Genomic DNA, 13551 nt, shown 5'->3' on the forward strand with positions numbered 1-13551 from the left:
AATCCTGTCTCATTGCACATGACCAGATCTAGAATACCCTAATAGCCTGCTCTCTGGTTGACTGTTGAGCATGTTGCTCTAAGAAACCATCCTAAAAACGCTATGGCAAGTGTGGCCTGGAAGGTTAGTTCAATCTGATTTGTCCAATCTATATGTAAATTAAAATAATCCACGATTATTGTCACACTTTGGTCACAAGCCCCTATTATTTCTTAAACAAAAACAGAATTACCTGGAAAAACTCAGCAGGTCTGGCAGCATCGGCGGAGAAGAAAAAAAGTTGACGTTCCGAGTCCTCATGACCCTTCGACAGAACTTGAGTGAATCCAAGAAAGGGGTGAAATATAAGCTGGTTTAAGAGGTGTGTGTGTGTGTGTGTGTGTGTGTGTGTGTGTGTGTGTGTGTGGGGGCGGGGGGGGGGGAGAAGTGGAGGGGGTTGGTGTGGTTGTAGGGACAAACAAGCAGTGACAGAAGCAGATCATCAAAAGATGTCACAGACAACCACACCAACCCCCTCCACTTCTCTCCCCCCCCCACCCAAACCGCGCGCACCCCCCCCACACACACCTTAAACCAGCTTATATTTCACCCCTTTCTTGGATTCACTCAAGTTCTGTCGAAGGGTCATGAGGACTCGAAACGTCAACTCTTTGCTTCGCCGCCGATGCTGCCAGACCTGCTGAGTTTTTCCAGGTAATTCTGTTTTTGTTTTGGATTTCCAGCATCCGCGGTTTTTTTGTTTTTATCCCTATTATTTCTTGCTGTATACCCAGTCGTACATTGTGGTTACTGCTAGGGGGCCTATAAACTACTTGCACAAGTAACTTCCTACCTTTTACTATTTCTTATCTCTAATCATACTGATTCTACATCTTGATCTTTTGAACTAAGGTCATCCCTGTCTGTTGTACTAATGTTATCCTTAATGAAGAGAGCTACTCCACTGCCTTTGTCTTAACTACCTGTCCTTAACGAAATGTCATGTACTCTTGAATATTCAGGTCCCAGCCATTAGCATCTTGCTGCCTTGCCTCTGTAATGGCTGTCAGGTCAGACATATTTCTTTCTATTTGCACTCTGAATTCATCTATTTTGTTACGAATGCTATAGACATTTAGATACAGTTCCTTTAGTTCTGTCCTTTCACTTTTTTCGCAACCTCTGGCCTTATCTGCTGGTGCGCTCTTAAATTTGTCCTTTCTGCCACACTCTGATTATCATTTCCCTTATTGCTGCCTTGCACTTTTGCCTTGTCCTCCTTCTCCCTCCTTCTCTCTCCCCCTCCCTCCCCCTCATTTGTCACACCTTCCCATACTTGATCACTTGCCACCATTATTTAGCTTAAAGCCCTCTCTACCACCCTAGTTATATGACTCGCCAGAACTCTGGTCCCAGCACAGTTCAAGTGAAGTCCTTACGCTACAGCTCCCGCTTTTCCCAGTACTGGTGCCAGTGCCCCATGACTTGAAACCCATTTCTTCCACACCAATCTTTGAGCCATGCATTTAATTCTTTAATCTTATTTACCCCACACCATTTTGCTCGTGGCTCAAGTAATAATACAGAGGTGATTACCTTTGAGGTTCTGCTTTATAACTTGGCCCCTAGCTGATGATGATCTCTAAGCAGAACCTCTTTTCTAGCCCTATTTATGTTGTTGGTACTGATTATGTACCATGGACACCAGCTCCTCCCCACGGCAAGCTTCTCTCCAGCCCAGAGCAGATGTCCCAAACCCTAGCACCAAGCAGGCAACAGTCTTCTGGACTCTTGCTCTCAGCTATAAAGAACTGTCAATCCCCCTGATTATACTGTCCCCTACTACCACTATGTTCCTATTAACTCCCCCTGCTTGAATAGCTTTCAAGGTCAGTATACTCATCCACTCTGCAACTCCTGCTTTTATCCATACAGGATGCAAGCACTTCAAACTTGTTGGATAATTGCAAGGGCTGAGGCTCCTCCAGTCTACCCTGTTGATCCCCTTACCTTGCTTGCAGTCACACCCTACTGTCCCTTACCATTGACCAAATCAGAAGACCCTATCCTAAGGGGTTTGACCGCCTTCTGGAATTACGTTTCCTGGTATCTTTCCCGCTCCCTGATGCATTGCAATGTCTGCAGCTCAGCCTCCAATATGACTCTAAGACAAAATCCCTCAAGTAGCAGGTACTTACCACGGATGCAATGTCCTGGATTAAGCTAGTTTCCAGGAACACAAATGTTCTGCAGTTGCAACGCATCGCCTGCCCTGCCATATTTATTATGTTAATTTTTTATTAATTTATGTATAATTAATAAACCCTACTACTCCCAATAATTTTTACCACTATCAATGAAACCTTACTAATAAATTACATGAGTTTTGAAAGATGAACAAGCAAAATATTCACCAACCACTTATCTGTTTCCTTGCAATGTCACACTTTTATCCCTGCCCCAAAATGAAAAAAATAATAGTTGGAAATGATTACAGTGTTATGGTGCTGGCCATAGATTTACTGGACTAGGGCATGCGGAACTAATTTATGTCAGTGATAGCATGAATAAAGACAGTGAGATTTGCTACACAATGGGATATGTACAAAGAGATTTTGGACAGTGGAAGATCATAAGTGGTAGACCAGGAAGGCGAACTTTGGGGTAGGTGATAAAGGCATGTATAAGATCTGAGCAGAGAAGGAATTGAGATAATTGGGGAGAATAGACAATGTTGTACAGATAAAAATAATGGACTTTGATAGTGAGGATTTGAGCTTTGCAACTTGGGTCATGTAATATGCCTATATATCATTGGGATAGATAATTTAGAGTTCTGCAATGTTTTTGCCCACTTTATCTATCCGTTGTAGAAACCCATTTGGAACTAATCACAATTTCTGCTCATGGTGCAAGATATTACTGTCATATCTAGTTGTGTAAGACAGCATATGCAAAAAAAAATGTAATACCTTGATACTTACCATATATTGATTTTTGTTAAGCTTGCTTGGAGCAAGACTAAGTTCATGGGGTTAACTCTTGTGAAATGTTGCAAATAATTTCTTTAACATACTTTTAATGAATTTATTTCAGTGCTGGTCCAAAAGGCGACAATATATATGAGTGGCGATCTACCATACTAGGCCCTCCTGGTTCAGTTTATGAGGGAGGTGTTTTTTTTCTGGACATCACTTTCTCATCTGACTATCCATTCAAACCACCAAAGGTAATTCTTGCTGCATTATATTTAGCTAAGTACATTTTAAAATAGTTTGCTGTGCATGTATAGTTTGCTGTTTACAATATTTAAATGATGTGTGAATGTTTAGTCTAAATTTTAAAACGTTGTAAAGGTGGATGACCTTTTTGCCGAATGCTTTCATATCGTATGCAATAAGACTATATGGTAGCAATTGTTTCGTTAGGGAAGGGCTATATTTAAGCTTGGACAAAAATCATCTTTTTTTTTAATTATACCAATCAGAGTCCGCTATATAATTTTATATATTTGTTTTATATTTTCATCTCCCATCATGCATCGTAGTTCTGAACAAACTTAATCAAATAATTTCCTTCAATATTGACTTTTTTTGGCAGCTTTAAGTGTTAGCTCTTATTGATATTTTGTGATTTATGATGTTTTATTCATTTGCTAAGAAAAGTTCCAGCAAGCATGTAAAATTTGAATCCTACAAAAATGAAGTAAACCATTTGGTTCATTGTGACTACGGACTCTGAGATATTCAATTTGCCCAATTCTAATTGGCCTTTCCTGAATGGAATCGCACTTTGCAAAATAAAATATTATACATACTTTATCCGATCTCTATGGATCGGATACAAAGTCAATAAAGAATTAAATGATAATGCAGGTAACTTTCCTGCTTATATCAGTGCTTAACAAGATTTTGTTTTGTTCTGAAGACCATATAAAATGGTCCATTTAATCACTGAAACAGTGACTAAATTAAAACAGTTGAACATATTAACAGCATCAAGCTTGCATGGTGAGCAAATGGCTTGAGCCCTACTTAAAATGTTGCTGATAAGGCCACTTTTATAGCGTGTGGAACTCTTAAGAATCTCAAACGTGTATATTTGTATAAAAAAAACTTGCCCACTTATCATCCGGACACCAATGAAACAAATTAAGACCAAGAGTTGTGCTAAATACACTTCAACTGATTCTACTCCTGAAGAACCAATAACTTCCTCAACAGTGAAATGTTATTTACAGAACATCTCTATTCTATAATGGAGCATGATGCTCCTTTACACTTGTGTTTTTAATAGGCAGCAAACAATTATTCCTAGTTATTTATATTTTTAATCTCCTAAGCAGCCGTTCCTGAATTCATTGACCTTGCCCTCAAATGTTTTTGTCACAGAAAGCAAGTCACTGATATAATCGAGAATATTATACTTTAATTGTTGAATTTTGCCCTGAAAATGGAAGGAAAGAAGTTTTGTGGTAAAAGGTTACATAGTTGAAGTTGTTGCTTGGTAGTACAGAACTTGAGTATTGCTGAAAAAGGAGATATCCTGTCGAAGCTTATCGCCTGGCACTCAAGACAATTAGCAAGAAAACAGGGAAAACATCAAAATTATGCTGGATGAGCACAGAGTGCTGATTGGTTGACAAGTGGACTCTGGTAGAGGCGTTGCTATGAACAATGTACCTGTGGATGGTGGCTGGCAGCGAACTTCAAACAAGGCAGCTTGATTCTGGTCAAGACATTGCCCTGAAAAATGAACCAGCAAATGGCTGTCACTTATTTTGTTGGCTGAAACAGATACAATGTGTGTACATGGTCTTTCTGTCTGCAAAGAACAGGGTCCTGTGTATTAATATATGTAGCTTCCAATACATGCCAATGCGCCACACTGCAAGCCCAATTGACAATCTTAAATTGGCTGTCAGTGTAATTCTTGGCTCACTGCGGGTTATTTAGCTAATGTTGTCCAATTATAGAATCACATCAAATGTTAGAAACTTGAGTTTTGCAAGCATGGGCTGGTTGGGTGCTGTCTGTACCTTACCCTTTGTGAACAATGGAAGGGGCATGCTGTTTGATACGATCTGCCAGTTTTTGGACTATACGGTCAACAAAGCATCTCACTGGCTCTGAAATTCATATACCACGCTACTCATTTGTGTGATAGGCAGAGCATCTTTTTGGCTTGATGGCAGCATCCTTTTGGTGGCGAATACTGCTCATGTTGCGACTGTACGGTAGAACCGTAAAACAGCTAGCTTCACCAGTTGCTCAGATTTTTGAGATACCTTGCCCTTCCAGGGTTATCTGGGGTAGACTGGGCACTTTCAAGGCTGAAAGTGATTGCCTTAGGCCAGTTCATGAGTTTATGTGGTATACAGCATGAAATGACCTGATCAGGGTAGCCATCATCCTGCAGGATGAGGCCTATATCAGAATCAAGCTTGCAGGGTGAGCAAATGGCTTGGGCCCTATTTACAATGTTGCTGATAAGGCCACTTTTATAGCGTGTGGAACTCTAAGAATCTCAAACGCGTATATTGACCAGTAAAGGTAGGCTTGTGGTAGACCGTGGTAAAAAACCATCTGACAGATTTCTCAACTAGTACATCAAGGAAAGGAAGTTCATTTCAGTGCTCCATTTCGAAGGTGAATTTGAACACAGCATTAAGAAATGTAAGGAAATTACTACATGCCGCTGTGGATTTAAATATAACAAACATATCATCCACATATCAGAAATATGCAAGAGGTAGGAGGTTGCGTGTCATTCCAACACATTTCTCATGGAACCCAAAGATGTTAGCGTGAACTGGGCTGAGAGGGCATGGCAACACCATCTATTTGGGCATGCGTGGTGTCATTAAAACTGAACACAACTGCATGAGCTGCTGAATTCGAGTTCCGGAAATACTGATTCGTGCATTGGTGGTAGGTCTAGATCATCATATAGTGCTGCAGCACAAATATCTATGGGTTCCTTAAGTGGAACATTGGTGAATAGGCTGGCAATGTGAAATGAGCACATGGACACAACATTGCTATCGATATGCAAGTCCTAAATGGCCTTTGCAAAGGTGAAGGAATCTTTCACTGTGTATATGGAAAACTTGCTCAAAACTGTTTGTAACAATTCACGCAACCCTTTGGCCAATTCCATGTTGTGCAGAGCCAGTCATAGATGAGGTAAGGCATAAAGGGACATCACTTTTATATGTCTTGGGTAGCCCAGACATACACTGATTCAGCGAGCCATGAGAATGAACCCTGTAATATATATTGCACCCTTGCATAAGTCCAGCAAGCGTTTTTTAGCCAGCAAGGCTGTCTGGTCATGTTGAGCAGCATAAATCCAGTAGATATAAATTTGGACTCGTCATTAAGAACGGCATGCATTTTGTTGATAGAGATCTGATATGGATAGAAATAGATGGTGTTGCTATGTAATCCCCTCTCAGCCCAGTTCTAGCTAACATCTTTGTTGGATTCCATAAACATGAGCACTGCTGGCTAGACAAGCATTTATTGCCCATCCTTAATTGCCCTTGAGAAGATGGTGAGCTGCCTTCTTGAAGTGCTGCAGGCCATGTGGTGTAGGTACACCCATAGTACGGTTAGGGAGGGAGTTCCAGGATTTTGACCCAGCATCAGTGAAGGCATGGCGATGTCAGGATGGTGAGGGGCTTGAAGTGGAACTTCCAGTGGTGGTTTTCCCTTGTGTCTGTTACCCTTGTCATTCTAGGGCTTAGAAGGTGCTGTCTAAGGAGGCTTGGTGAGTTCCTGCAATGCATCTTGCAGATGGTACACACTGCTGTCACTGTGCATTAGTGGTAGAGGGAGTGAATGTTTGTGGATGGAGTGCCAGTCAAGCTTCTTGAGTGTTGTTGGAGCTGCACTCATCCAGGCAAGTGCAGAGTATTCCATCACACTCCTGACTTGCACCTTGTAGCTGGTGGACAGGCTTTGGGGAGTCAGGAAATGAATACTTGCCACACGATTTCTAGCTTCTGACTCTGCTCTTGTAGCCACAGTATTTATATGGCTACTGCAGTTCAGTTTCTGGTCAGTGGTAACACCCAGATGTTGATAATGGGAGATTCAGCAATGGTAATGCCATTGAACGTCAAGTGGCGATGATTATATTTTCTCTCTTGTTTGGAGATGGTCATTGCTTGGTACATGTGTGGCACGAATGTTTCTTGCCACTTGTCAGCCCAAGCCTCGATACTGACCAGATCTTGCTGTATTCAGACATAGACTGCTTCAGTATCTGAGGAGTCGTGAATGGTGCTGAACATTGTGCAATCATCAGCGAAAATTCCCACTTCTGACCTTTTGATAGAAAGAAGGTCATTGATGAAGCAGCTGAAAATGCTTGGGCCCAGAACACTACCCTGAGGAAGTCCTGTAGTGATGTCCTGGAACTGAGATGACTGACCTCCAACAACCACAATCATCTTGCTTTGTGCTAGGTTTGGCCAGCAGAGAGTTTTTCCCCTGATTCCCATTGACCCCAGTTTTGCTAGGGCTGCTTGATGCCACATTCAGTCAAATTCTGCCTTGATGTCAAGGACAGTCACCCCCACTTCACCTCTGGAGTTCAACTCTTTTTTTGTCCATGTTTGAACCAAGGCTTTAATGAGGTGAGGAGCTGAATAATCCTGCCGCAACCCAAACCGAGCAACAGTGAGCAGATTATTGCTAAGCAAGTGCCCCTTGATAGCATTGTTGATGATCCCTTCCATTACTTCACTGATGATTGAGAGTAGGCTGATGGGGTGGTAATTGGCCGGGTTGGATTTATCCTGCTTTTTGTGTATAGGACAAACCTGGGCATTGCCGGGTAGATGCCAATATTGTTGCTGTACTGGAGCAGCTTAGCTAGGGGTGCAGCAAGCTCTGGAGCACAAGTCTTCAATACTATTGCTGGAATATTATCAAGGCCCATGGACTTTGCAGTATCTGGTACCTTCAGCTGCTTCTTGATACCACATGGAGTGAATCGAATTTTTTGAGGACTGGCACCTCTGATGTTGGAGGCCTCCAAAGGAGATAGGTCATCCATTTGGCACTTCTGGCTGAAGATTGTTGCAAATGCTTCAGCCTTATCTTTTGCACTGATGTACTGGACTCCCCCTTTATTGAGGATGGGGATATTTGTGGCGCCTCCACCCCCAGTAAGTTGTTTAGTTGTCCAACACTATATTTCACAACCAGATGTGGCAGGACTGAAAGCTTGAATCTGACCAGTTGGTTGTTGCCAATCGCTTAGCTCTGTCTATCACTTGCTGCTTATGCTGTTAGACACACAAATAGTCCTGTGTTGCAGCTCCACCAGGCTGACACGTCATTTTTATTTTTTTTTTAGCTGCGCCTGGTGCTGCTCCTGGCATGCCCCCCTGCACCCTTTGAACCAGGATTGATTCCCTGGCTTTACAGAAATGATAAGAGCTGGCCAAACCCTAAGGGATATAGCTGATAGACTGGGTTTGTGGTAGGTGGCAAAGGAACCAAGAGGGAAAAACGTACTTGACCTCGCCCTCACCAGCCTGCCTACCGTAGATGCATCTGTCCGTGACAGCATCAGTGGGAATGACTACCGCACAGTCCTTGTAGAGCTGAAGTCCCATCTTCACATTGAGGATACCCTTCATCGTGTTGTGTAGCACTACCACCGTGCTAAATAGGGTAGCTTTCGAACAGATCTAATAACTGAAGACTGGGCATCCATGAGGCGCTGTGGGCCATCAGCACTGTACTCAACCACAATCTGTAACCTCATAGCAACACGAGGGGGTATTCACCACAAACCAGATGCAGCTGTCAAGCCAAGAAGACATTCTGCCCATCTCTCAAATGAGAAACATGGTTTATGAATTTCAGTGCCACTGTGATACTTAGTATGTAGGCCATAGTCCCAAAGACTGGCGGATTGTAGCAAACAGCATGTCCCTTCCATTGTTTGCAAGGTACAGTCTGGGCAAGGTACAGACTGTACCCAACCAGCCCATGCTTGCAAAGCTCAAGCATCCAACATTAGGTTCTGCGATTGGACAACGTTTGCTAAATAATCCTCGGTGTGCCAAGAATTTAGCTGAAAACCAATTTAAGATTGTCAGTGGGATTTGCACATTGCGCCTGTTTCAGCTAAACAAAATAAACGTCAGCCATTCGCAGGTTCATTCTTCAGGGCAATGCCTTGACCAATCAGTCCAGCTGTTTTGTTTAAATTTCAAACAATGCTTGACAATTAACTGTCAGTCACCATCAACCGGTGCATTCTTCAGAGCACTGTTTGTACCGATCAGTCAGCACACTCATACAGCATAAATTTGTTGTTTTCCCTTGTATTGTATTCTTGTGAATTGTCCTGATGAGTGCCAGACAAAAAGCTTCAACAAAATGTCTCTTTTTCAGCAATCGTTGAAGTTAAAGGTACTTGTGATTTTCCCTTATATAGTCAACCTCTTAACTAGATTCTATCTTTTTCCATCCTTGTCCAATTTTTACCCGTTTGCATCCAGTTATGAAGTAAAGGCAAAAAAATCATCTGTTGGAAGAACACAGATCATTTGTTTCAGGTGTAGACTCTTCCTCAAAACTGGGATATTACAAATGAACAGTTTTTTCAAAAGGCTTCAACAGGAAGGATAGTTCTCACTGTTGTTGAGGTGGGGATCCCTTGTCCATTCTAAGAAGCAACCTGCTCCATGGAAATGCAGCCATAACACATCAATCAATTCGATGATACTTGTCCAGAACATCATAACCTGTCTGTTCTCTTCACAGATGCTAATAGGTGTGCTCTGTATTCTATTTGTTTCTGTTTTTATTTCTGCTAGGTGGTGGTTATGTTACAAGCAGCTATGTATGCTGAATTCACATCTTCCATATATGGAATGCAAAGTTCATTCCATAATTGCTTTAATTCACATGGTTTATGAGATTAAATATTCTTGAAATTTTAAGACAATTGCTGCCACCACCTCTCTTTATTGAGTAAATTTCTTGACCCTTCTTTCCTTTCACTTCCAACCATTTTCCTTTTCCTGAAGGTTGTTTACCCTCCCCTGTTGGTTCTTTTTCAGCCCTTGGAGATGAGAACTAGTTAATGACACAATTTTCACATAACTTGGGTCACCACTGACAGCATTATTGTATGCTCTGTTTGCTATAAAGAACAATCCCTTGTATTTGTATGTTATCTTTTAGGTAACTTTTCGGACCAGGATCTATCACTGCAATATCAACAGTCAGGGAGTAATCTGTCTGGACATTTTGAAAGACAACTGGAGCCCAGCTCTGACCATTTCAAAGGTTCTACTTTCTATTTGTTCACTTCTGACAGACTGTAATCCAGGTAAGCAAATTAGGATCCAAGGAATGACATTTTATGTCTAGCTTATTCGAAAATACTTTAAGGCATGTATTTGGAGAGCAATCATATTGTAGCTCTCATTTTAAAATTAAATTTAAAATTTGTGAATGATGTTGGGCAGTTATTTTTGGCATGGGCAGCTTTGCCTTTAACCTCATGGATTTGCCTTTAACTGTTCAATTGGTTCTTGATCCCTCCAATGCTCATGTCTCCAGAAACTAATTTATTTGCCTCTTTAGCTCCCTTATATTGTGCTTCAATGGCCTTCCGTATTTTTTTTTTCTCTCAACTCTTAATGTTTGTATGAGAAGTTCACTCCAACATTCTTGCTCCTAAGTTCCTAATTTTAACTTGTCTGCCCTAGTAGTCAGACCGTTTGTGTATTTTAACTTGGTCATGTCAAAGTCTCTTCCAAAGAAATGTTCAACTTTGTAAATCTTTCAGTATACAAAGTAACCATTGTTGCTTGCCTCTATATTATATAAATAGCGACCATATCCTTTTATTATTATTTGTATCACAGCGTCATTGGATGTGTATAGCACAGAGGTTATTCTGCCCATCAAGTCTGTGCCAGCTCTCTTCAAGAGCAATTTAGCCAGTCCCACGCCCCTCTATCTGCAGCCCTGCATGTTTTTTTTTCTCTTGAGGTGCTTATCCAATTCCCTTTTGAAAGCCATAATTGAATCTCCCTCTGTCATCCTTACGGGCAGTAGAGGGCAGCCTAAGCCTGGACCAGTGCTTCCTAAACTTTTTCCTATGTTTAGTTTCCTAAACTATGACCCTATTTTGACACTGGAAAATTGATGTGATGAAGCATTAGTGAAGCTGTACTGAAAGTAATGCAATGTTTTATTTATGCATTGTCAGTCATTTTCAAAACTTCGGATATTTTAAATTAAATCTTTTATTTTCTTTTTCAACTGCTTTGAATTACTGACATTCTCCAGTTACCATCAGCTGCATCTGGTCAATACTACAAGCTTATTAAAAACAAAAAAACTGCGGATGCTGGAAATCCAAAACAAAAACAGAAATACATGGAAAAACTCAGCAGATCTGGCAGCATCAGCAGAGAAGAACAAAGTTGACGTTTTGAATCCTCATGACCCTTCAACAGAACTAAGTAAAAATAGTTCTGTTGAAGGATCATGAGAATTCAAAATGTCAACTTTGCTCTTCTCCGCTGATATTACAAGCTTATTGCTTGGTCAAGGTGGTATCATACTGGGAAAGATGGGAATGAGCTCTGAAATAAGGAACAGGCACCTGTTGTCTCGTTGTTCATATTTAAGTTCATATTTATCAGCTATTTTTAAGCTTGCATTTGGCTGCAACTTCAGAATCATGCGAACAGAAAATGAAAACTTGGCTTACTATTGCAGTAACATGTAGTGCAGCCAATAGTACAAATTTCACTACACAAATGCAAAGTTTAATTATTTTAGCTTTTCTCTCATCCTTGTTTTTTCTTCTTTCCCCTTCAATTTGTCCGCCTCTCATAGTTTTGGCTTTTATTCATTTTTACATTTCCTCCTTCACCTTTATTTAATTTTTTACTTCCCTGCTTTTCCTTCCTTTTCTAACTAACTTCACAGCCCATTCGTCTACAGGTACAAGTTCCACACTCTATTTCCTTTTACTTTTCTTCCACTTAACAATAAGATTAAAAATATACTGTGGAGGTGAAGTTTAGCATAAGTCAATAGAGGTAGTGAAAGTTTCTAGTTAGAATTGCGAACCTTATATATTTGATGAACTTTAACTGAAGCTCAAAGCCCTGCTTCTATAACATGCTCTTGCCAGCCACTAACAAACAACAAAACATAGTGCAAAGTTTGTATTATTGGCACAATTAAGGGTGGACATAGCATTCTTTCATAGAGATGTTGGATGGAGCAGGATTCCGCTGAGGACTTCGCCTGAAGCTTGTAAATTCTGAAGTTGGCTCATGTACTGTAGTCGATAAACACTGAATGCGATACTAGTTTGTATCTTTTGCTCTTCTAGGTTATATAGTCTCTTTGTCAGTTGCAGACTTTGATCCACAAGCTTGGATCTATGTAATGTATTAATGAGGGACTTAGAATTTCTTCGAGCTTTAGCTTGAGGTCCAGAGGAATAACTTTTTTTTAAACAGATGGAGACCTCTATAATTGGTTTCCAAACTGGTGTGAGTGTGATACATTCCACAATAAATATGAAAATGTACCTTTTGAATTGCTTTTCTGTATTTATTGATTTTAAAAGCAAACACGATTGCATGCTACATGATATGCAATGAATCTTGGATCCCAAACTAGATCAGCCAGTATCTCTAGCAGTTGGCCAGTTTTGTCGTCTGTGAAGTTGTCATTGTGGCCAAATGTTAACAACATAAATTGATATATTTTGCTTTCTGGACACATCATTCAGGACAATTTAAGTTTGAAAAGCTTCATAATGAAGATGTTATCTGGGGTATTTTGGAGTTCTTGCAGTGGAAGGTCATGTTGCAGTAAATCAATAATTTGCAGCATTATCAACTGACACAGGAAAGATATCCTGAAAGTGTGTTACAATAGAATATATTTCTTTGTGAACCTATTTATTTCATGACCCCTTTATATTCCTGTGCTATGATTATAATCTTTTCAAAGTTGGTGTTGCCTTTCAGTTTAACTTATCTTCTCCCAGTGGGCAAAAGGGAAATACTTAATGATAACAAGAAAAAAATCTGTGTGTGTCCATGTATAACATACTGGAAGTTTTATGCTATGCATACTTAAAGCCTTGTGTATTGTGTGCACCTGCATCCATATTACTACTGCTGTCGTGATTTTTGAATTATGATTTTTAAGTCAGCATTTATATTTGGAGAACCATGTTAATACTTTATAATGGGAAAACTGCTGCTGTTAGCATTTACTTGTCACTCTGCAATTGTTCCTTCCAATAGATTGTTGTGAGAGTCACTTAGGTTTGCTAGTCATTTTGTTTTTCCATTTATACATGTTCGCGCGCCAACTCCTGGCCTTTTTGATGTTTTATCCATTTTCAAGTGAATTTTTTTAATTCCTATTTTTAAGATAAGGGTGACCCTCGCCCATTTGAGCATCTCGATTTGGATTTGGGAGAAAGCCATGCCTCATCTCCTTTCCTTAATAGTAATGGACTGACCTTGAGCTGGTGAATAGGCCTATTTCCCTGATCTGA

The 13551-nt window shown here is 40.5% G+C and overlaps 1 protein-coding gene across 2 annotated transcripts in view; it reads left to right on the forward strand.

Moving 5' to 3' along the window:
* ube2e3 (ubiquitin-conjugating enzyme E2E 3 (UBC4/5 homolog, yeast)) overlaps positions 1-13551 on the forward strand; it is a 149005-nt gene that overhangs the window by 111684 nt on the left and 23770 nt on the right. For both annotated transcript variants that reach the window (XM_041200956.1, XM_041200957.1), the window contains exons 4-5: positions 3076-3208; positions 10191-10338. In XM_041200956.1, the coding sequence (XP_041056890.1) occupies positions 3076-3208; positions 10191-10338 (281 nt within the window). The remainder of the gene's footprint in view (positions 1-3075; positions 3209-10190; positions 10339-13551) is intronic.

This window comes from Carcharodon carcharias, chromosome 12 (assembly GCF_017639515.1).
Source record: "Carcharodon carcharias isolate sCarCar2 chromosome 12, sCarCar2.pri, whole genome shotgun sequence".
Lineage (NCBI taxonomy): Eukaryota > Metazoa > Chordata > Chondrichthyes > Lamniformes > Lamnidae > Carcharodon > Carcharodon carcharias.